Source organism: Lepidochelys olivacea (assembly GCF_965140295.1).
Source record: "Lepidochelys olivacea isolate rLepOli2 genome assembly, chromosome: 1".
NCBI classification, from domain to species: domain Eukaryota; kingdom Metazoa; phylum Chordata; order Testudines; family Cheloniidae; genus Lepidochelys; species Lepidochelys olivacea.
The window spans coordinates 288707927-288731129 of NC_140411.1; the positions used below are offsets into that span (position 1 = coordinate 288707927).

General features: G+C 46.9%; 2 protein-coding genes across 2 annotated transcripts in view; one reads left to right on the forward strand and one right to left on the reverse strand.

Annotated features, from left to right (window-relative positions):
* Positions 1 to 23203, forward strand: part of CPM (carboxypeptidase M) — a 67094-nt gene that overhangs the window by 7399 nt on the left and 36492 nt on the right. The window lies entirely within an intron of this gene.
* LOC311514374 (uncharacterized protein) lies at positions 18582 to 20009 on the reverse strand (the record flags this gene model as incomplete). The annotated part of the gene is made up of 2 exons (XM_084616930.1): positions 19384 to 20009; positions 18582 to 18796 (listed from the first exon to the last, which is right to left on the reverse strand). The coding sequence occupies exons 1-2, from the start codon at positions 19964 to 19966 to the stop codon at positions 18582 to 18584; spliced, it is 798 nt and encodes a 265-aa protein (XP_084473056.1). The 5' UTR covers positions 19967 to 20009.

Sequence of the window (23203 nt, forward strand, 5' to 3'; positions counted from 1 at the left end):
GCCACAGTTTCTTCTTATGAGCCAACAAAGTTACCAAAGATCTATAGGAGCCCTAGATAGCTCACCTTCCTAACAATGCAGACAAACTCCCTCTGTTGAATAAGCAGATACCCAGAGCAGGTGACAAAATGCATGTTTTCCCAGAGTTGGCCATATAGCCCCAATCCCCAGTTAAGCACTTGGAAACCTAAAAGACTTCACCATCTGGATCTAATGTAAAGGAAACAAAGCTGAGTGCTTTTGCATATTGATGGTCTGAGAGCCCAAGGAGTCCCATTTTGTCCCCCAATGGCTTTACATACATCCAGTAGAGATTTGACAGGACAGAGCTTATCATCCCACATGCAGGCTGTGCAGCCAGAAGAGTGGTGGCCCAACACTAGTCTCTGTGTTGTCAAATAGAAAGGTACCACTCCATCTAACCTTGTAAGTATCAGCAAACATGTCAACAAAACATGTCAACCTCTTGATCAATGGTATCAAAGGCAGCCAATAGATTCAAAGGAATTGGCATGGGTGCTTGATGCCTATCTGTCCCCAAAAGGAGAAAATCAACCAATGAGACTTAGGTTTGTCTTTATGTCATAGCCAGGTCTAATTCTAGATTTAAAGGGTTGTAGAAGATCTCAGGAATGCAGGTGTTAGTGGAAATGATTTACCTCAGCCTTATCAATGACCTTTCAGAAAAAGCCAGGTTAGAATAGGGTGGTGACTAGAGAGATGACCCATGTCAAGATTTCACTTATTATGCAATTGCTTGTTTAAAAGATACTGGTACCATTCCTTCCCTGAGAGAGTGTTTACTCTCCACCAATAATAGACCTACTGTTTCTCTGCTCAATTTTTAAGCCAGCCATGAAGGGGGCACAAGTTAACAGACATTGCATGATGGGAAGCTTATTTCCTCCTGAATTTCATATAAGAGGAATATTGAGAAACACCTGATAACCAGTAAACATTTGGTATTGATTGTTTGGCATGTGTAGTTTGGCAGGGAGTGTGTTTTCCTATTTGTTTGAACAACACTTAAGCACATTGTAGGTTGCAATATAAACTGGTCAGAAACAAAACCCTGTTTCATTGTACTCCTAATGTATATTGTATCCACCTATGTTTCTTGATTTACACTTAGGATTTATCTACAGTGGCAAGTGAAAGATAAAACTTTTGTTTTTCAGAGGTGTTAAAAAGTACACACGCTCCCGAAAGACACAAGTTTTGCTGACGACAAGTGCCAATGTGAACTAATGCCGCTCGTTTGGGGCTGGAAGTTATTTGTTGGCTTCAGAGCTTTCTCCTGCCAACAAACAACGGCTTCACTGTGTGCCTTTTGGTGGCACGGCTGTGTCGCTAAAAGCTGCGTAGTGTAGACATAACCTAAGTCCCTCACCCAAAGAGTTTACAGTCTTTTTGTTATGCATTTTTCCACTGTCTGGCACAATGGGCTCCTATTCCATGACTGGGGTTCCTAGGCACTACTGCAGTATACATAGCAGTATTATCGGATAGTGGCGAATAAGAGTAATTGTCGCTTTATTCACTTCCATAAATAAATATAACAAAAAAAGATAATTTCTTAATTAAAACCAAATCTGTAGTTGGATCCCATGTTACTTTCTACCTTCTGCAAAGCGGAGTGTGCCTATAGCTCTCCAGTGCCAGGCAGTTTGAATTGCCTCATTGAGTGGAGAGTTTGTAAAGAGAGAAATCACCCACACTTCAAAAATAGAGTGGCCCAGATACGGCCCTTAGTTTATAGACTTGTATAACCACCACTTAGTAGAGCAAAGGCCATGTCAATCTGTTTCAGCTGTGTAACATTTTGACTTTAATAAAAGGTACTCTGAATTTATGCCAGAGGAACAAGATTTGGAAGACTTTCAGAGTGTAACTGAGGCCCAGTGTTGGGGGAAAAATATTCCAGTTTGTTCAGTAGTTTCTAATAAGTAACATAAACTTATTTCTTTCCTGGTAACATACCATAATGGCATAACCCTATATCTTTCCTTAGTATTGTTACTTTTCCATCACTCTAAAAATGTTGCAGACTTGTGGATCTTACAAGGTCTTGATAATAGGTAAATAATCTTTATATGAATATAGTTAAGATGAGCAAAATTGCAGTACCCCTGAGAGAAGTAGTTAAGTCAACCGAAGCCCCAGTATAGTCACTAATAGGTCGGTGGAAGAATTCTTCCATCAACTTAGCTACTGCTTTTCGGGGTGAGGGGTGGCGGGTATCTATCACAACAGGAAAAATTCCTTTGGTCTCTGTAGCAAGTGTCTACACTACAGTGCAGTGGCCTAGCTACAGCGTTACATCTGTACTGCTGCAGCGGTTGTAGTGTAGCCATACCCCCCTTAGTTTTAATAGCGTTTATCTTTTCTTTTACTTTGGTGATCAAACCATACCCATTAATCGTACTTTACATCCACGGATGTTCTCCAAACCTTCATGCAGCTGAATATTTTGAGACAATTTATTCAATTAACAAGATGTTCAGAATTTACTTCTGAACATCTTGTTAACTGAATCCAGTGCAGAAACCTATTGTGAGCCTCTGAACGTTTTCTTCAGTAGAGAAAAAGGTGGTGCTATCAGAATACGCCACTATTCCCCCTCAGTTGCACTAAGAAAGTGCAATTATCTTTTAATAGCGCTTTGCCTTTCTATAGCACCATCCATCCCTGAATTTCAAATGCTTTACAAACATTAATTAAGCCCTTATAACACCACTGAGAGACCGGTTTTATTATCCCTGTGATACCGGTGAGGAAGCCAACAAATAGTACAGTAATTAATTGCCTTGTTCCAGTTCACACAGAAAAATCTATGGCAGAGCCTGTAATGGAACCCAGGGACCAAGTTCAGCTGTGGGGTGAGCAAGTGCAAACCCTGCTGAAGTCAATGGGAGTTGTGCCAGAATACGCCAAGAATGAATTTAGCTCTAGGTCTCCTGACTCCTTCCAATTCCTCTGCTTTAGCCACTGGTGCGAAATGGCTTTGTTTTAGGCATTTTGGACTCCACATCTAGGTGGAACAAGCTAGTTCGCAAATGAGTTCAAGCTTAGAATTCATTTGAATCTAATGAATAAGTGATCAAACAGGGAAAAAAGCAGGACACAGAGTCTAGATATTTGTATTACAGTACCACCGAGGAGTCCTAATCTGAAAGTACATCTGCACAGCAGCTGGGAGATGTAATTCTCATCTTGAATGGATGAACAGGCGCTACTTCTGCTCAAGCTAGCACATAAAAATAGCTGCATGGCCGCGGTGGCTCAGGCTAGTGGTTTGAGCACCATCCCGCCCAACCTCCTGATTATATATTTGGGTGGCTAGCCCAACCCACTGCCCATGCCACAGTGGCAACACTGCTGTTTTTAGCCACAGGCTAGCATGTGTATGTCTACCCAAGATGGGAATTACACCTCGCAGCTGCTGTACCCATAGAATGAGACCTTGCTGTGCAAGGCACTGTGCAAACACAGAACCAAACAAAAATGTTTCTCTATAGCACCCATTTTTAAAAGTAGCTAAGTGCTGTGTCTGGTGAAAGCTCCTCATCACACAGCCATCTCAGCTATTACCTGTATGTGTATGCCTCATAAAAGCAGTTCTTTAACTTTAAGACTGATCAGTTTGTTAGTGAATTTATGGCTGACTGTTAAAGGTTTGTTGTTGTTTTTTAAAGAAAAAATCCACAGGGAACAATGCTTACTGAGAAAATGATGCAAATCTTTTTCCATGGATATGTGGTGTGAGTCACATTCCTGTATATTAGAATCTTACCTTCTGTTGTTTAATTTGACTGCTTAACACACATACGGCTTTTCTCTCCTGTCACTGGTCCTTGATAGCACATTTTCCCCAAAATGTATCTTGAGCTGGTATTTCACAGAACTAGTTAGACATGACACAAGATGCATGGATTACATAGTTATTCAGGTTTTCAGCGTTCGTTCAAAATGGAACATTTTACTCATCAATGGGCTCTGAATCAGGCCCTCATAAAAGTGGAGGATTCTAAAAATTGTTATGATGTTTTAGTTGAACTTTTGCCCACTGTCCCCAAGGATAGTGGCTCTCCTGGTACTTCCCCTTTTTCCTGCCTCTTTCCCTCTAGCTTTATCTCCCCTCCCAGCTAGCATTGTTCTGGTCTTTGTCAGTGCCCATGGCATACAAGTGCATGTTAACAAGATTCCAGATAATGCATAAATGTTAATTTTAAAACCAAATGGGTAGGTGAGTTTGGCATATTAACAGCCTTATGAAATCTAGTCATGATATATTCAGTGTGTGGCGGGAGGGGAAAGGAGTTAAAAACAGAGGGGAAAGACCTTTAAGGCTTGTCTAGACTAGACTAAAAGTTGGTGTGTTTTTTAAAATATATTTATTAGCTCTTTAAAAGCATTGGCCGCAGGCTGGAATTCACCTCTACAAGCCATGTTAAAATACAATGTATCCTGTCTACACCAGACTTTTAAGACACGTTAGTTAAAACATTTTAGCAAATACATTTTAAAATACACCTTTTAGACCAATATTGAAATGTACTGACGGATTTAATTAGACAGATTCTTACAAGTGAAACCTGTAGTTGTCTAGGGCCTATACATATTGCCTATATCTATTTGTAGGAAGAAAAAATATAGCAATTTACCTCAGGTATTCATTTCTGTTCTCAATGGTAGCAGATGACAGAACGAGGAGTAATGGTCTCAAGTTGCAGTGGGGGAGGTTTAGATTGGATATTAGGAAAAACTTTTTCACAAGAGGGTGGTGAAACACTGGAATGCGTTACCTAGGGAGGTGGTAGAATCTCCTTCCTTAGAGGTTTTTAAGGTCAGGCTTGACAAAGCCCTGGCTGGGATGATTTAACTGGGAATTGGTCCTGCTTTGAGCAGGGGGTTGGACTAGATGACCTTCAGGGGTCCCTTCCAACCCTGATATTCTATGATTTAAGTGGTTGTGATAACTTGACTCAGACACTTGAGGACTGCTAAGGATAACAGATTGTGAGAAGTTTCAGAGTAGCAGCTGTGTTAGTCTGTATTCACAAAAAGAAAAGGAGTACTTGTGGCACCTTAGAGACTAACCAATTTATTTGAGCATAAGCTTTCGTGAGCTACAGCTCACTTCATCGGATGCATAAAGTGGAAAGTACAGTGAGAAGATTTTATACATACACACAGACCATGAAAAAATATACATTGTAAGGAGAGTGATCACTTAAGATGAGCTATTACCAGCAGGAGAGTGGGGGCCCCACTGATTTTTCCATACCCCCTGCAGTCACATGCCCATCATAAAAGGAATGACATTCCCCTTGATTCCACCTGTAAGTCAAAGGTGACCTTATTCTCGGAGACTGAGGCAGCAGCTCTGGCCTCTTCCTTAGTTGGTATCCCTGGGCTTACGGTGCATAATTATCACGCAATAAAGCACCTTGCCTGCAGTGTGGCAAAGGCCATTAATTTAATCTCAACCGTCCTGGCCCAACTTTCCCATAAGTTAAGGAAAGTATGTCAGGGTATGCTACAAAACAGGCTGGCTATAAATTAGTTGCTTCTACGCCATGGTCACCTATGGCAAGAGTTTGCAGGCATGTGTTGCTTTAACGTAACAGATGCAGGGCCATCCGTAAAAACTGATTTACAACGCCTACAGCAGCTGGCAAAGGGCATTCATCAGCAAATTGGGGAGGATTGGCTAGGCTCTCTATTTTCTGGTTGGGGCCTTTCCCCGTGGCTTAGTAAGTTGTTTAGCCTATTATTTAAGCTTTTCTTTCCTGTATTAATCATGTTATGTTTGCTGTGCTGTATGTGGTCCTGTGTAAAAATGCTTGTTTTGCCGATGAAGTGAGCTGTAGCTCACAAAAGCTTATGCTCAAATAAATTGGTTAGTCTCTAAGGTGCCACAAGTACTCCTTTTCTTTTTGTGAATCCCCCCACCCCACTCTCCTGCTCGTAATAGCTCATCTTAAGTGATCACTCTCCTTACAATGTATATTTTTTCATGGTCTGTGTGTATGTATAAAATCTTCTTATTTACTTTCCACTTTATGCATCCAATGAAGTGAGCTGTAGCTCACGAAAGCTTATGCTCAAATAAATTGGTTAGTGTCTAAGGTGCCACAAGTACTCCTTTTCAGATTGTGAGAAATACAGGGTGTTACCCGGCTGTAATTGTTTCATGATGTTTTATAGGCCTTTTTATAGGCCTTTGTAGCCTATCAGTATGACTGTAATTTTTATGTGCATGATTTATAAAGGTTATGTTTTGTTGTTTGTGTTCCCTGTGATCATGGTGAGTAAAGCTGGATAGGAAATTCCTCCATCCTCTCCCTCTCCCCCCCAAGTAAAACAGTTTTATTTACATTTTGTAGTTGCGGGGGGGGGTAGAAAGCTTTAAAAAAATTTGATTTGGGGGGTTTTGACAAAATTTGTTTTTTTTCCCAAAAAAATCCATTTTCAATTTAAAATTTTGATGGAAGATTTTCATGCAGTTCTAGTTGTGAATCTAAACTGGATAATGACTTTATCTAGAATGTTACAATGGGAAGCATTTCCACTTAAAATGGTACGTACAAGAGGAGACTGTAATTGTTCCGTTCTAAATATGGAGGTGCAGCTTGTGTATCTTTATCCAAACAAAATCAGCCTCTATGGGCCACTCTTTTGTATTGAAGATGAGGGTGACTACAGGCCATATAGTACTCCCTAATCTGCACTTTGTCCCACAGACTGCACTTTGTCCATCTGTTATAGTGACATAGAAAAGCAATACTGTTCACTCAAGCGTAATGGAGAGAAAAAACCTAACCCAGCAAAAACAAACCATGCCCTTCTATTTGTGTAGGACCAACATCTATTATAGAAATATTTAGGTTATCAGTTTTTAAATGACCAAGACTGAACCAGTTCAAGCTCTTTAAAAAAAAAAATAATCCAGATCATGAAAACGGAGTCATTCAAAACTAGCATATGGAAAAATCCCATTTTCCCTTTTTGAGATAGGAGATCCACTCCAGGCTTGTTTCTAACTCCATCCATGTACAGTCATGTCAGGCTGCCCCTCCTGTCTGCTGTGCTTGGGAGCAGCCAGGGATTTTAAATTTACAAAAGCTTTTTTTCCCCCATAAGCAAGATCCTTACAGCTTTTTATGTCCTGTTGCTGATAAGAACAGAATGAGCAGGCAAAGCAAATGGATAGTACAATTCTCACCTGTGAACCAAAACACAGCTGGTGAGATTAACAACCCCAAAAGTCTTGTGAAACTCAGAAACAGTAAATTTTATTTTAGCATCCATTTTTATTTGTGCCGATATCCTTAACTGGTGCTAGAAAGTGAATATGTAATGACTGTAAAAGAACTGGGGTTTAGCAACATGGAACAAACGGGTCACGGCAATTTTTTTTCTCTTATAAAGTGCCAGTTCCTAGAGTGCTATAGTGGAGTTCCTACTGACTCAAATAAAAAGTCTGTCATGGAACAATATTTCTATTCTTATAGCTAGCAACTCCACTGATGATTCAGTGGGGGTAGAATGAGATAGTCCATTTGTGGGTCACTCCTCAGTGGGGGCACATTAGGTCTGTGCTCCATGATCTGCTCTGCCTTTAAACTCATTTCCATGGGAAATTTATGGTGTTGATTTTTCTTATAAAGCCCTGCAAAAGTTATGTTCTGGTTATCTCAGACTGGCTCTCTCCCTGTGCAACACCACGGCATGTGAGATCAGCTGAGACACCAAAGATAAAACAAACACATACATACACTCTGGTTTAATCATGAAGGAGTTTTCAGTGAAGGGTCCTCCACTGTGAAATTAGCTTCAGCCATCACACTGCCAGAGCCTAGATTTGTTGACCGTCAGGTCACACTACAAGGTCCATCTGTTTTTTATGGTGGTTTTTTTCATACATGGGAGGAGATGGGATGAAAGTAATATGTGGTGACTTTTTAAAAAGCTTTTTGTATGACAGTGATCTTATTTAGGTATTATAGTTTTATAAAGCATATACATGCACCCATTTAGACACAGAGTATGTGGGCAGAAACTAAATTAGAACCTGCATGTACACATTGTTTTGTCTGAGATCTTCCTGTTTGTCTTCATTTTTCTTGCCTTTAAGAGGAGAGCAGTGTTTTTATAGTCACTGATCAGGGCGATGAGGTGCCTGCTCCAAATGGCTAGAACAGCTGCTTTCCCTCATCCGGTCAAGCAATTGGGGGAGGAAAACAGCTGCATTTTCTAGACCACTGCCAGAAGCCTCTGTCCATCTCTGGACCGCTCACAAAGCCACAAGGGTTGTCCCTCTGTGGAATGCTAAAAGTGAAGCTGCTGCTCCAGGTGGATTCCCTTGTTAATCCCCAGATCTGTGTTTAGGCCACTGAGGTCTATATTCATATGTGTCTCTGTTTCAGTGAGAATGAATTGAACCTATTTTATTATATTACATTACATATAGTTACAATTTGTACTGTTCTTCTGGGAGCTCACATCTTGCCTGTCTCAATACAAATGGTCCTGAGATGGCTATTCTTGGTAACACGACAAGTCAGAAGTTGACAAGTCACTGGAGAGTAGAGGCCTAGATTTTTTCAAAAGGCTAGTTCCTTTTTGTGGGTGGAAATAGAGCTGTACAAATGCTGATTGTGATGGATTAGTATGTCTGCATGTACCTATATCTATCTTCAAACTCCATGTTGTTTTGTGAAGGATAATTTGATTGTGAACCTGTTCTGTGCCTTCACTGGGTTTTGTAGTCACCTGAAACACACAGGTGGTGTCAGGAGAAATATTGGACCTAGCAGAGGGCTAACAGTGGAGGGTGGTTAATCCTTGATGACCCTTGGACAAAAGCCATGATCCACAAAAGTACTTAGGGGCCTAAATGCCAATTTTAGGCTTCACTGCGATGCTCAAAACTCCCGCCAACCCCTGGAGGGGCCTAACTCACTTGTTGCCTAAGTTTTCAGGGTAAAATTTCTCTCCGCGCCTAAGTTTCTGATTCTGGGCTTGCACACTGTTGCTATCTCTAGGCCTGTCTCCTACCTAAGCCCCAGAGTGAGCTACCAATTAAGGGGAGATAGACAGATGAACACCGTCTATCTCACCTGTGACGCCTAATCATTAGGTGTGCTTGGAGGCTGCCTTGTGGATTATAGACCATTCAAAATCTGGCCGAGGAAGAGGAGGTGGCTATGCTGCCAACCTTGTAACATTTTAGCCCAGTGGCTGGAGCACTCACCTGGGATGTGGGAGACCAGGTTCAATTTCCCTCCTGCCAGAGCGGGAGAAGGGATTTGAACATGGATCTCTCACCTCTTTTCTTCTCTTCAGGCAGGGGGGAAATTGAACCCGGGTCTTTCACCTCCTAGTTGAGTGCTCTAGGATTATAATTAATTATTAATAATAATAAATTAAATAATAATAATTAATAATAATTAAATTATAAGGTGGGTACCACTTCCTTTTCCCCCAGCAGTTTTGTGTTGAATGAGGCAGGGGCCTAACTCATTCTGGCAAGACACTGCTTAGGTGAGTCAACTGACTCAGGCTTTCACTCTGGGGTTAAAAATAGCAGAGTAGACAAGTGGGACTGGGCTCTGAAATCCGGGGAGTCTGAGCCCAAATATCTGCACTGCTATTTTTAGCCCCGTAGCGCAAGCCTGAGTCAGTTGACCTGGGCTCTGAGACTCTCTGCGGCAGGTCTTCGTTTGCAGAGGAGACATACCCTTAGGCACCTCTCTTTGTGAGAGTGCCTATTTCTCCCCATTCATTGTGTAAGGAGCCTAGGCACCTAACCTCAGGTATTGTGGATCATAGTGATGTTCCTGTTACTCTCTACTACTCTCTGTCTACACTACGAAATTAGGTCAAATTTATAGAAGTCGGTTTTGTAGAAAGCGTTTTTATACAGTCGATTGTGTGTGTCCCCACACAAAAGCTCTAAGTGCATGTAGTCGGCAGAGTGTGTCCACAGTACCGAGGCAACCATCAACTTCCGGAGCGTTGCACTATGGGTAGCTATCCCATAGTTCCAACAGTCTCCGCCGCCCATTTGAATTCTGGGTAGAAATCTCAGTGCCTGATGGGGATAAAACATTGTCGTGGGTGGTTCTGGGTACATATCGTCAGGTCCCCCTTCCCTCCCTCCCTCCGTGAAAGCAAGGGCAGACAATCATTTTGCGCCTTTTTCTTGAGTTACCTGTGCAGACGCCATACCACGGCAAGCATGAAGCCCGCTCAGCTAACCGTCACCGTATGTCTCCTGGGTGCTAGCAGACGTGGTTCTGCATTGCTGCTTATGCGCAGTTTATTGCCTTTTGGCAGCAGACAGTGCAGTATGACTGGTAGCCATCGTCGACGTAGTCCAGGGTGCTCTTTTAACCGACCTCGATGAGGTCAGGGGCGCCTGGGCAAACATGGGAGTGATTCAGCCAATTCATTTCCCCTTTTAAGTTTCCTGTCATGGCAATTCAGTCCTATCAGCAGTGCACTGTCTTTTAATGTGCAGCCAGCAGAAGATGATGGCCAGCCGTCATACTGCACCGTCTTCTGCCGAGCACCCAGGAGATGATGATGGCTAGCGGTCGTACTGCACAGTCTGCTGCCAGCAAGATGTATAAAGATAGATGAAGTAGATCAAAACAAGAAATAGACCAGATTTGTTTTGTATTCATTTTCTCCTCCCTCCCTCTGTGAAATCAACGGCCTGCTAAACCCGGTTTTGAGTTCTATCATTGAGGGGGCCATTTTGTTTCTCACAAAGCCACCCCCTTTTTTTATTTTAATTCCCTGTAAGCCAACCCTGTAAGCCATGTCGTCAGTCGCCCCTCCCTCCGTCAGAGCAACGGCAGACAATCGTTTCACGCCTTTTTTCTGTTCAGACATCATACTACGGCAAGCATGGAGCCCGCTCAGATCACTTTGGCAATTAGGAGCACATTAAACACCACACACATTATCCAGCAGTATACGCAGCATCAGAACCTGGCAAAGCGAAACCGGGCGAGTAGGCGACATCAGCGCGGTGATGAGAGTGATGAGGACATGGACACAGACTTCTCTCAAAGCACGGTCCCTGGCAATGTGGGCATCATGGTGCTAATGGGGCAGGCTCATGTGGTGCAATGCCGATTCTGGGCTCAGGAAACAAGCACAGTCTGGTGGGACCGCATAGTGTTGCAGGTCTGGGACAATTCCCAGTGGCTGCGAAACTTTCACATGCATAAGGGCACTTTCATGAAACTTTGTGACTTGCTTTCCCCTGCCCTGAGGTGCCAGAATACCAAGAAGAGAGCAGCCCTCACAGTTGAGAAGCGAGTGGCGATAGCCCTGTGGAAGCTTGCAACACCAGACAGTTACCGGTCAATCGGGAATCAATTTGGAGTGGACAAATCTACTTTGGGGGCTGCTGTGATGCAGGTAGCCCACGCAATCAAAGATCTGCTGATATCAAGGGTAGTGACCCTGGGAAATGTGCAGGTCATAGTGGATGGCTTTGCTGCAATGGGATTCCCTAACTGTGGTGGGGCCATAGACGGAACCCATATCCCTATCCTGGCACCGGAGTACCAAGACGACGAGTACATAAACCGCAAGGGGTATTTTTCAATAGTGCTGCAAGCACTGGTGGATCACAAAGGACGTTTCACCAACATCAACCTGGGATGGCTGGGAAAGATACATGATGCTCGCATCTTCAGGAACTCTAGTCTGTTTGTTTCAAAAGCTGCAGGAAGGGACTTTATTCCCAGACTAGAAAATAACTGTTGGGGATGTTGAAATGCCTATAGTTGTCCATGGGGACCCAGCCTACCCATTAATGCCATGGTTCATGAAGCCGTACACAGGCAGCCTGGACAGTAGTCAGGAGCTGTTCAACTTCAGGCTGAGCAAGTGCAGAACGGTGGTAGAATGTGCCTTTGGATGTTTAGAAGCGCGCTGGTGCAGTTTATTGAGTCGGTTAGACCTCAGCGAAACCAATATTCCCACTGTTATTACTGCTTGCTGTGCACTCCACAATATCTGTGAGAGTAAGGGGGAGACGGTTATGGCGGGGTGGGATGTTGAGGCAAATCGCGTGGCTGCTGGTTACGCGCAGCCAGACACCAGGCCGGTTAGAAGAGCACAGGAGGGCGCGGTACGCATCAGAGAAGCTTTGAAAACCAGTTTCATGACTGGCCAGGCTACAGTGTGAAAGTTCTCTTTGTTTCTCCTTGATGAAACCCCCCGCCCCTTGGTTCACTCTACTTCCCTGTAAGCTAACCACCCGCCCCTCCTCCCTTCGATCACCGCTTGCAGAGGCAATAAAGTCATTGTTGCTTCACATTCATGTATTCTTTATTAATTCATCACACAAATAGGGGGATAACTACCAAGGTAGCCCAGGAGGTGTGGTGGAAGAGAGAAGCACCAGGAGGGGTGGTGGAGAACGGAAGGACAAGGCCACACAGTACTTTAAAAGTTTACAACTTTAAAACTTATTGAATGCCAGCCTTCTGTTGCTTGGGCAATCCTCTGGGGTGGAGTGGCTGGGTGGCCGGAGGCCCCCCCACCGCATTCTTGGGCCTGGATGAGGAGGCTATGGAACTTGGGAAGGAGGGTGGTTGGTTACACAGAGACTGTAGTGGCCGTCTGTGCTCCTGCTGCCTCTCCTGCAGCTCAACCATATGCTGGAGCATATTAGTTTGATCCTCCAGCAGCCTCAGCATTGAATCCTGCCTCCTCTCATCACGCTGCCGCCACCTTTCAGCTTCAGCCCTCTCTTCAGCCCGCCACTTACTCTCTTCAGCCCGCCACTTACTCTCTTCAGCCCTCTCCTCCCGGTCATTTTGTGCTTTCCTGCACTCTGACATTGTCTGCCTCCACGCATTCGTCTGTGCTCTGTCAGTGTGGGAGGACAGCATGAGCTCAGAGAACATTTCATCGCGAATGCATTATTTTCACCTTCTAATCTTCGCTAGCCTCTGGGAAGGAGAAGATCCTGTGATCCTTGAAACACATGCAGCTGGTGGAAAAAAAAAAGGGACACTGGTATTTAAAAAGACACATGTTATAGAACAATGGGTACACTCTTTCACAGTAAACCTTGCTGTTAACATTACATACATAGCACATGTGTTTTTGTTCCAAGATTGCATTTTGCCTCCCCCCACCACGTGGCTAGCCCCTCATCCCTCCCTCATCCTGATGGCTAACAGCGGGGAACATTTCTGTTCAGCCACAGGCAAACAGCCCAGCAGGAACGGACACCTCTGAATGTCCCCTGAAGAAAAGCACCCTATTTCAACCAGGTGACCATGAATGATATCACTCTCCTGAGGATAATACAGAGAGATAAAGAACGGATGTTGTTTGAATGCCAGCAAACATACACTGCAATGCTTTGTTCTACAATGTATCCTGAGTATGTGCTACTGGCCTGGAGTGGTAAAGTGTCCTACCATGGTGGACGGAATAAGGCTGCCCTCCCCACAAACCTTTTACAAGGGCTTTGGGAGTACATCCAGGAGAGCTGCAAATGCCAGGGCAAATTAATCGTTAAACATGCTTGCTTTTAAACCATTTATAGTATTTTAAAAGGTACACTCACCAGAGGTCCCTTCTCCTCCAAGTGGGTCCAGGAGGCAGCCTTGGGTGGGTTCGGGGGGTACTGGCTCTAGCTGTTTGGAAAACCGGTTTCTCCGCTTGCTTAATGTGAGCTATCTACAACCTCATCATCATCATCATCATCATCTTCCTCATCCCCAAAACTTGCTTCCGTGTTGCCTCCATCTCCATTGAAGGAGTCAAACAACACGGCTGGGGTAGTGGTGGCTGAACCCCCTAAAATGGCATGCAGCTCATCATAGAAGCAGCATGTTTTGGGCTCTGACCAGGAGCGGCTATTCGCCTCTCTGGTTTTCTGGTAGGCTTGCCTTAGCTCCTTAAGTTTCATGTGGCACTGCTTTGAGTCCCTGTTATGGCCTCTGTCCTTCATGCCCTGGGAGATTTTGACAAAGTTTTTGGCATTTCGAAAACTGGAACGTAGTTCTGATAGCACGGATTCCTCTCCCCATACAGTGATCAGATTCCGTACCTCCCGTTCTGTCCATGCTGGAGCTCTTTTGCGATTCTGGGACTCCATGATCACCTCTGCTGATGAGCTCTGCATGGTCACCTGCAGCTTGCCACGCTGGCCAAACAGGAAATTGAAATTCAAAAGTTCGCGGGCCTTTTCCTGTCTACCTGGCCAGTGCATCTGAGTTGAGATTGCTGTCCAGAGCGGTCACAATGGAACACTCTGGGATAGCTCCTGGAGGTCAGTACTGTCTAATTGTGTCCACAGTACCCCAAATTTGACTCAGCAAGGCTGATTTCAGTGCTAATCCCCTTGTCGGGGGTGGAGGAAGGAAATCGATTTTAAGAGCCCTTTAAGTCAAAAAAAGGGCTTCGTCGTGTGAACGGGTGCAGGGTTAAATCAATTTAATGCTGCTAAATTCAACCTCAACTCCTAGTGTAGACCAAGGCTAAGTGCCTAAGGGTATGTCTACACTACGGAATAAGGTCGAATTTATAGAAGTCGGATTTTTAGAAATCGGTTTTATATATTCGAGTGTGTGTGTCCCCACAGAAAATGCTCTAAGTGCATTAAGTGCATTAACTCGGCGGAGCGCTTCCACAGTACCGAGGCTAGAGTCGACTTCCGGAGCGTTGCACTGTGGGTAGCTATCCCACAGTTCCCGCAGTCTCCGCTGCCCATTGGAATTCTGGTGTGAGATCCCAATGCCTGATGGGGCTAAAACATTGTCGCGGGTGGTTCTGGGTACATATCGTCAGGCCCCCGTTCCCTCCCTCCCTCCGTGAAAGCAAGGGCAGACAATCATTTCGCGCCTTTTTTCCTGAGTTACCTGTGCAGACGCCATACCACTGCAATCATGGAGCCCGCTCAGGTAACCGTCACCCTATGTCTCCTGGGTGCTGGCAGACGCGGTACGGCTTTGCTGCACAGTAGCAGCAACCCATTGCCTTCTGGCAGCAGACGGTGCAATACGACTGGTAGTCGTCCTCGTCATGTCCGAGGTGCTCCTGGCCACGTCGGCTGGGAGCGCCTGGGCAGACATGGGCGCAGGGACTAAATTTGGAGTGACTTGACCAGGTCATTCTCTTTAGTCCTGCAGTCAGTCCTATTGAACCGTCTTATGGTGAGCGGGCAGGCGATACGGACTGCTAGCAGTCGTACTGTACCATCTTCTGCCAGGCAGCCATGAGATGTGGATGGCATGCAGTCCTTCTGCACCGTCTGCTGCCAGCCAAAGATGTAAAAGATAGATGGAGTGAATCAAAACAAGAAATAGACCAGATTTGTTTTGTACTCATTTGCTTCCCCCCCTCCCCTGTCTAGGGGACTCATTCTTCTAGATCACACTGCAGTCACTCACAGAGAAGGTGCAGCGAGGTAAATCTAGCCATGTATCAATCAGAGGCCAGGCTAACCTTCTTGTTCCAATAAGGACAATAACTTAGGTGCACCATTTCTTATTGGAACCCTCCGTGAAGTCCTGCCCGAAATACTCCTTGATGTAAAGCCACCCCCTTTGTTGATTTTAGCTCCCTGAAGCCAACCCTGTAAGCCGTGTCCTCAGTCGCCCCTCCCGGCGTCAGAGCAACGGCAAACAATCGGGCATCTGAGAGTGCTGTCCAGAGCAGTCACAATGGAGCACTCTGATGGGGCTAAAACATTGTCGCGGGTGGTTCTGGGTACGTATCGTCAGGCCCCCGTTCCCTCCCTCCCTTCGTGAAAGCAAGGGCAGACAATCATTTCGTGCCTTTTTTCCTGAGTTACCTGTGCAGACGCCATACCACGGCAAGCATGGAGCCCGCTCAGGTAACCGTCACCCTATGTCTCCTGGGTGCTGGCAGACGCGGTACGGCTTTGCTGCACAGTAGCAGCAACCCATTGCCTTCTGGCAGCAGACGGTGCAATTCGACTGGTAGTCGTCCTCGTCGTGTCCGAGGTGCTCCTGGCCACGTCGGCTGGGAGCGCCTGGGCAGACATGGGCGCAGGGACTAAATTTGGAGTGACTTGACCAGGTCATTCTCTTTAGTCCTGCAGTCAGTCCTATTGAACCGTCTTATGGTGAGCGGGCAGGTGATACGGACTGCTAGCAGTCGTACTGTACCATCTTCTGCCAGGCAGGCAAGAGATGAGGATTGCTAGTAGTCGTATTGTACCATCTTCTGCCGAGCAGCCATGAGATGTGGATGGCATGCAGTCCTTCTGCACCGTCTGCTGCCAGCCAAAGATGTAAAAGATAGATGGAGTGGATCAAAACAAGAAATAGACCAGATTTGTTTTGTACTCATTTGCCTCCTCCCCTGTCTAGGGGACTCATTCCTCTAGGTCACACTGCAGTCACTCACAGAGAAGGTGCAGCGAAGTAAATCTAGCCATGTATCAATCAGAGGCCAGGCTAACCTCCTTGTTCCAATAAGAACGATAACTTAGGTGCACCATTTCTTATTGGAACCCTCCGTGAAGTCCTGCCTGAAATACTCCTTGATGTACAGGCACCCCCTTTGTTGATTTTAGCTCCCTGAAGCCAACCCTGTAAGCCGTGTCGTCAGTCGCCCCTCCCTCCATCAGAGCAACGGCAGACAATCGTTCCGCGCCTTTTTTCTGTGCGGACGCCATACCAAGGCAAGCATGGAGGCCGCTCAGCTCACTTTGGCAATTAGGAGCACATTAAACACCACACGCATTATCCAGCAGTATATGCAGCACCAGAACCTGACAAAGCGATACCGGGCGAGAAGGCGACGTCAGCGCGGTCACGTGAGTGATCAGGACATGGACACAGATTTCTCTGAAAGCATGGGCCCTGCAAATGCATGCATCATGGTGCTAATGGGGCAGGTTCATGCTGTGGAACGCCGATTCTGGGCTCGGGAAACAAGCACAGACTGGTGGGACCACATAGTGTTGCAGGTCTGGGACGATTCCCAGTGGCTGCGAAACTTTCGCATGCATAAGGGCACTTTCATGGAACTTTGTGACTTGCTTTCCCCTGCCCTGAGGCGCATGAATACCACGATGAGAGCAGCCCTCACAGTTGAGAAGCGAGTGGTGATAGCTCTGTGGAAGCTTGCAACGCCAGACAGCTACCGGTCAGTTGGGAATCAATTTGGAGTGGGCAAATCTATTGTGGGGGCTGCTGTGATGCAAGTAGCCCACGCAATCAAAGATCTGCTGATATCAAGGGTAGTGACCCTGGGAAATGTGCAGGTCATAGTGGATGGCTTTGCTGCAATGGGATTCCCTAACTGTGGTGGGGCTATAGACGAAACCCATATCCCTATCTTGGCACCGGAGCACCAAGCCGCCGAGTGCATAAACTTCAAGGGGTACTTTTCGATAGTGCTGCAAGCTCTGGTGGATCACAAAGGACGTTTCACCAACATCAACGTGGGATGGCCGGGAAAGGTGCATGATGCTCGCATCTTCAGGAACTCTAGTCTATTTCAAAAGCTGCAGGAAGGGACTTTATTCCCAGACCAGAAAATAACTGTTGGGGATGTTGAAATGCCTATATGTATCCTTGGGCACCCAGCCTACCCCTTAATGCCATGGCTCATGAAGCCGTACACAGGCAGCCTGGACAGTAGTCAGGAGCTGTTCAACTACAGGTTGAGCAAGTGCAGAATGGTGGTAGAATGTGCATTTGGACGTTTAAAGGCGCGCTGGCGCAGTTTACTGACTCGCTTAGACCTCAGCGAAACCAATATTTCCACTGTTATTACTGCTTGCTGTGTGCTCCACAATATCTGTGAGAGTAAGGGGGAGACGTTTATGGTGGGGTGGGAGGTTGAGGCAAATCGCCTGGCTGCTGGTTACGCGCAGCCAGACACCAGGGCGGTTAGAAGAGCACAGGAGGGCGCGGTACGCATCAGAGAAGCTTTGAAAACCAGTTTCATGACTGGCCAGGCTACGGTGTGAAAGTTCTGTTTGTTTCTCCTTGATGAAACCCCCCGCCCCTTGGTTCACTCTACTTCCCTGTAAGCTAACCACCCGCCCCGCCTCCCTTCAATCTTCGCTTGCAGAGGCAATAAAGTCATTGTTGCTTCACATTCATGCATTCTTTATTAATTCATCACACAAATAGGGGGATGACTACCAAGGTAGCCCAGGAGGGGTGGTGGAGGAGGGAAGGAAAATGCCACACAGCACTTTAAGCACAGCACTTTAAAAGTTTACAACTTTAATATTTATTGAATGACAGCCTTCTTTTTTTTGGGCAATCCTCTGTGGTGGAGTGGCTGGTTGGCCGGAGGCCCCCCCACCGCGTTCTTGGGCGTCTGGGTGTGGAGGCTATGGAACTTGGGGAGGAGGGCGGCTGGTTACAGAGGGGCTGCAGTGGCAGTCTGTGCTCCAGCTGCCTTTGCTGCAGCTCAACCATACACTGGAGCATACTGGTTTGGTCCTCCAGCAGCCTCAGCATTGAATCCTGCCTCCTCTCATCACGCTGCCGCCACATTTGAGCTTCAGCCCTCTCTTCAGCCCGCCACTAACTCTCTTCAGCCCGCCACTAACTCTCTTCAGCCTGCCACCTCTCCTCCCGGTCATTTTGTGCTTTCCTGCACTCTGACATTATTTGCCTCCACGCATTCGTCTGTGCTCTGTCAGTGTGGGAGGACAGCATGAGCTTGGAGAACATTTCATCGCGAGTGCGTTTTTTTTTCTTTCTAAGCTTCACTAGCCTCTGGGAAGGAGAAGATCCTGTGATCATTGAAACACATGCAGCTGGTGGAGAAAAAAAAGGGACAGCGGTATTTAAAAAGACACATTTTATAAAACAGTGGCTACACTCTTTCAGGGTAAACCTTGCTGTTAACATTACATACATAGCACATGTGCTTTTGTTACAAGGTCGCATTTTGCCTCCTCCCACCGCGTGACTACCCCCTCAACCTTCCCCCCTCCCTGTGGCTAACAGCGGGGAACATTTCTGTTTAGCCACAGGCAAAAAGCCCAGCAGGAATGGGCTCCTCTGAGTGTCCCCTGAAGAAAAGCACTCTATTTCAACCAGGTGACCATGAATTATATCTCACTCTCCTGAGGATAACACAGAGAGATAAAGAAAGGATGTTGTTTGAATGTCAGCAAACATACACTGCAATGCTTTGTTCTACAATGATTCCCGAATACGTGTTACTGGCCTGGAGTGGTAAAGTGTCCTACCATGAAGGACGCAATAAGGCTGCCCTCCCCAGAAACCTTTTGCAAAGGCTTTAGGACTACATCTAGGAGAACCGCAAATGCCAGGGCAAAGTAATCCTTTCACATGCTTGCTTTTAAACCATGTATAGTATTTTAAAAGGTACACTCACCAGAGGTCCCTTCTCCGCCTGCTGGGTCCAGGAGGCAGCCTTGGGTGGGTTCGGGGGGTACTGGCTCCAGGTCTACGGTGAGAAACAGTTCCTGGCTGTCGGGAAAACCGGTTTCTCCGCTTGCTTGCTGTGAGCTATCTACAACCTCATCATCATCATCATCTTCTTCGTCCCCAAAACCTGCTTCCGTATTGCCTCCATCTCCATTGAAGGAGTCAAACAACACGGCTGGGGTAGTGGTGGCTGAACCCCCTAAAATGGCATGCAGCTCATCATAGAAGCGGCATGTTTGGGGCTCTGACCCAGAGCGGCTGTTCGCCTCTCTGGTTTTCTGGTAGGCTTGCCTCAGCTCCTTCAGTTTCACGCGGCACTGCTTCGGGTCCCTGTTATGGCCTCTGTCCTTCATGCCCTGGGAGATTTTGACAAAGGTTTTGGCATTTTGAAAACTGGAACGGAGTTCTGATAGCACGGATTCCTCTCCCCAAACAGCGATCAGATCCCGTACCTCCCGTTCGGTCCATGCTGGAGCTCTTTTGCGATTCTGGGACTCCATCATGGTCACCTGTGCTGATGAGCTCTGCATGGTCACCTGCAGCTTGCCACGCTGGCCAAACAGGAAATGAGATTCAAAAGTTCACGGTTCTTTTCCTGTCTACCTGGCCAGTGCATCTGAGTTGAGAGTGCTGTCCAGAGCAGTCATAATGGAGCACTCTGGGATAGCTCCCGGAGGCCAATACCATCGAATTGTGTCCACAGTACCCCAAATTCGAGCCGGCAACGTCGATTTAAGAGCTAATCCACTTGTCAAGGGTGGAGTAAGGAAATCGATTTTAAGAGCCCTTTAAGTCGAAATAAAGGGCTTCATTGTGTGGACGGGTGCAGATTTACATCGATTTAACGCTGCTAAATTCGACCTAAAGTCCTAGTGTAGACCAGGGCTTAAAGTTAGGTGTTGTGATGCTCAGTGTTGCAACACCTAAGTTCCTCTGTGGATATGGGCAGGGGTGCCATTTCAAATTTGGGGGAGGCATCTTTAACCGTGATTCCAGGGGCTACTTAGGCACCTGAAAACTAGTTTTTTTGCAGATGTGGGGGGAGGGGCACAAACAAAAATTATAATGCAAAGGGGGTGTTCAGCTCAAAAAGTTTGAAACCACTCAGGGTGCAGGCAGGGCACGTAGCTCAGGCTGCAGGGAGGGGCTGTGTGCGGGGAGGGTTGTAGCTCAGTGTCCAGGCAGGGGGTAGCTAGGTGCTGTGGGCCCGGACTTGGGAGGGGCGTAGCTCAGGATGCAGGGAGGGGCTGTGTCCGAGGGGGTGCTCCTACTGAGGGACCAGCCATGCACTCAGTCTCTCTGTGGGGACAGCTCTGAGGTAGGGATGCCAACTTTCTGATTGCAGAAAACCAAACACCCTTGCCTCACCCCCGGTCCCTCCATCCCCCCTCCCTCTGTCGCTCACTCTCCCCAACCCTCACTCACTTGCTCATCTTCACCGGGCTAGAGCAGGGAGTTGGGGTGTGGGAGGGGGTGAGGGCTCTGGCTGGGGGTGCAGGCTCTGGGGTGGGGCTGAGGATGAGGGGTTTGGGATGTAGGAGGGGGTTCAGGGCTGGGGCTGGGAGTGTGTGGGGGAGTGAGGGCTCCGGCTCAGGGTGCGGGCTCTGTGGGTGGGGTCAGAAATGAGGGGTTCAGGGTGCGTGAGGGGGCTCAGTGCTGGGACAGTGGGTTGGGGGTGCAGGCTCTGGCCGGTCAGAGCTTATGGGCTCCCGGAAGTGGCTGTCATGTACAGCTCCTAGGCTGACGGGCCAGGGGGATCTGTGCATTGCTCATGCCTGCAGGCGTCACCCCCAGAGCTCCCATTGGCCCAGCCAATGGGATCTGCAGAGCCGGCTTTCAGGCCGCCCCTGAACCTAAGAGCTAGACATGCCGGCTGCTTCCAGGGAGCTGCGCGGAGCCAGGGCAGGCAGGGAGCCTGCTTAGCCCTGCTGCACCGCTGACCTGACCGGGTCACTAAAAGTCTGCACTGCTGACTGGAGCCGCCAAGGTCCCTTTTTGACAAGGTGTTCCAGCTGAAAACCAGATGCGTAGCAACCCTACTCCAGGGGCTGGGGCAAGAGGCATGCTCTGCCCACCCAGAGACACAAAGGGCGGTGGGAGGGGGACACCCTGACATCAGCCCTTGCCCAGCAGATCAGGCTCTCAGTCCCAAGCAGCGCTCCATGGCAGGGGTGGGGCAGCGCAGCGGATGCAGATGGCAGTAGAGCATGGCTGCATCTTCCCTCCTGCTGCAAACTTCACCCATATACGGAAAATTTGGGGGGGAGGCAGTTCCCCTCCTTCCACGCCACCCCCCAGACCTCCCTAAATGGCACCCCTGGATCTGGGCAGAAGAGCTGGCCATTGCCAAAGGAAACTGTTACCCGAATTTGGGCACTGGCCCAATTTCGGGTAACAGAAACCAGGTCTTCCAAGTGGGCTGGTAACAAAGCAACAGATCACCTGATGGGGGAACTGAGGCTGACCAGGCATATCACTTGCCAGAGGGGATTAGAAACTATAAAAGGACAAGGTCTCAATGACCAGAACAAGAAGACGGGATTAAACAGGAGGAATGGGTGTGGCAGGGCAGAATCTTGCAGTCTCTGAACAGACACTGACCAAATCCCAAAGGACTGTTGGAATGGTGAGGAAACTGAGGCAGGGATTTGCGTGCAGGTTTTGTTGTCTTTCCATGTATAGTTCCGTGGCTTTTCTATGAGTAAAGTGTGATTGGTTTAGAATTCTTTTTGCAGAATCTCTGTGTTCTTGCTTTAACTACGCATCCCTGAAGAAGTGTTAAAACTAAACCAGAATACCCAGGTCAAGCTCTGGAGAGGGTGTTCTTGAGTGAGTGGGGTGTCTTCGGAGGCTTAGGGCAGTTGGACTGTGGGGTGCCATTCCTTGGAAGTGGTATCAGATAGGCATGTGCCTGAGAGGCCACAGGCTGTGGCTGAAGCCTTCTGAGCTCTAGGGGGATCGTGGAAGCACATAGATTCAGTGTTTGGATACAGCCAGAGCAGCCTCGTAAATATCCATCAGGGAGAGCTCAACCAGGTCTGTGATGGACACTAACCTTTGCACCAGAAGTTATTTTTAAGAGAAAATTGCTTTCCTGAAAAGGGAGATCAGGTTGCAGTCCCTAGAACAGTGGCCCTCAACCTTTCCAGCCTATTGTACCCCTTTCAGGAGTCTGATTTGTCTTGCATACCCCAAGTTTCACCTCACTTAAGAACAACTTGCTTACAAAATCAGACAAAAAAACAAAAGTATCACAGCACACTACTACCAAAAAAATTGCTCACTTTCTCATTTTTACCATATCATTATAAATCAATTGGAATATAAATATTGTACTTACATTTCAGTGTATAGTATATAGAGCCATATAAACAAGTCGTTGTCTGTATGAAATTTTAGTTTGTACTGATTTCGCTAGTGCTTTTTATGTAGCCTGTTGTAAAACTAGGCAAATATCTAGATGAGTTGATGCACCCCATGCAAGACCATTGTGTATCCCCAGGGGTACGCATGCCCCGGTTGAGAACGACTGCTCTAGAAATCTGGGCTACAGTGTCATTCGCTAATCCTCTCATCAACCCTCCACACCAGCTCACTGGGCCTTGAAGGACTTGTGTACTCATTATGACTGTTAGTTTGTTTATAGGTGTCTAGAGAGATGGATCTACTTAAATAAAGGTAATCCGAGGGTAACATACCTAGGAACTTTAAACATGGCTAATGGATTCTTTCACATGTGCTCTCATCTAGTCACAGGGATACTCCTG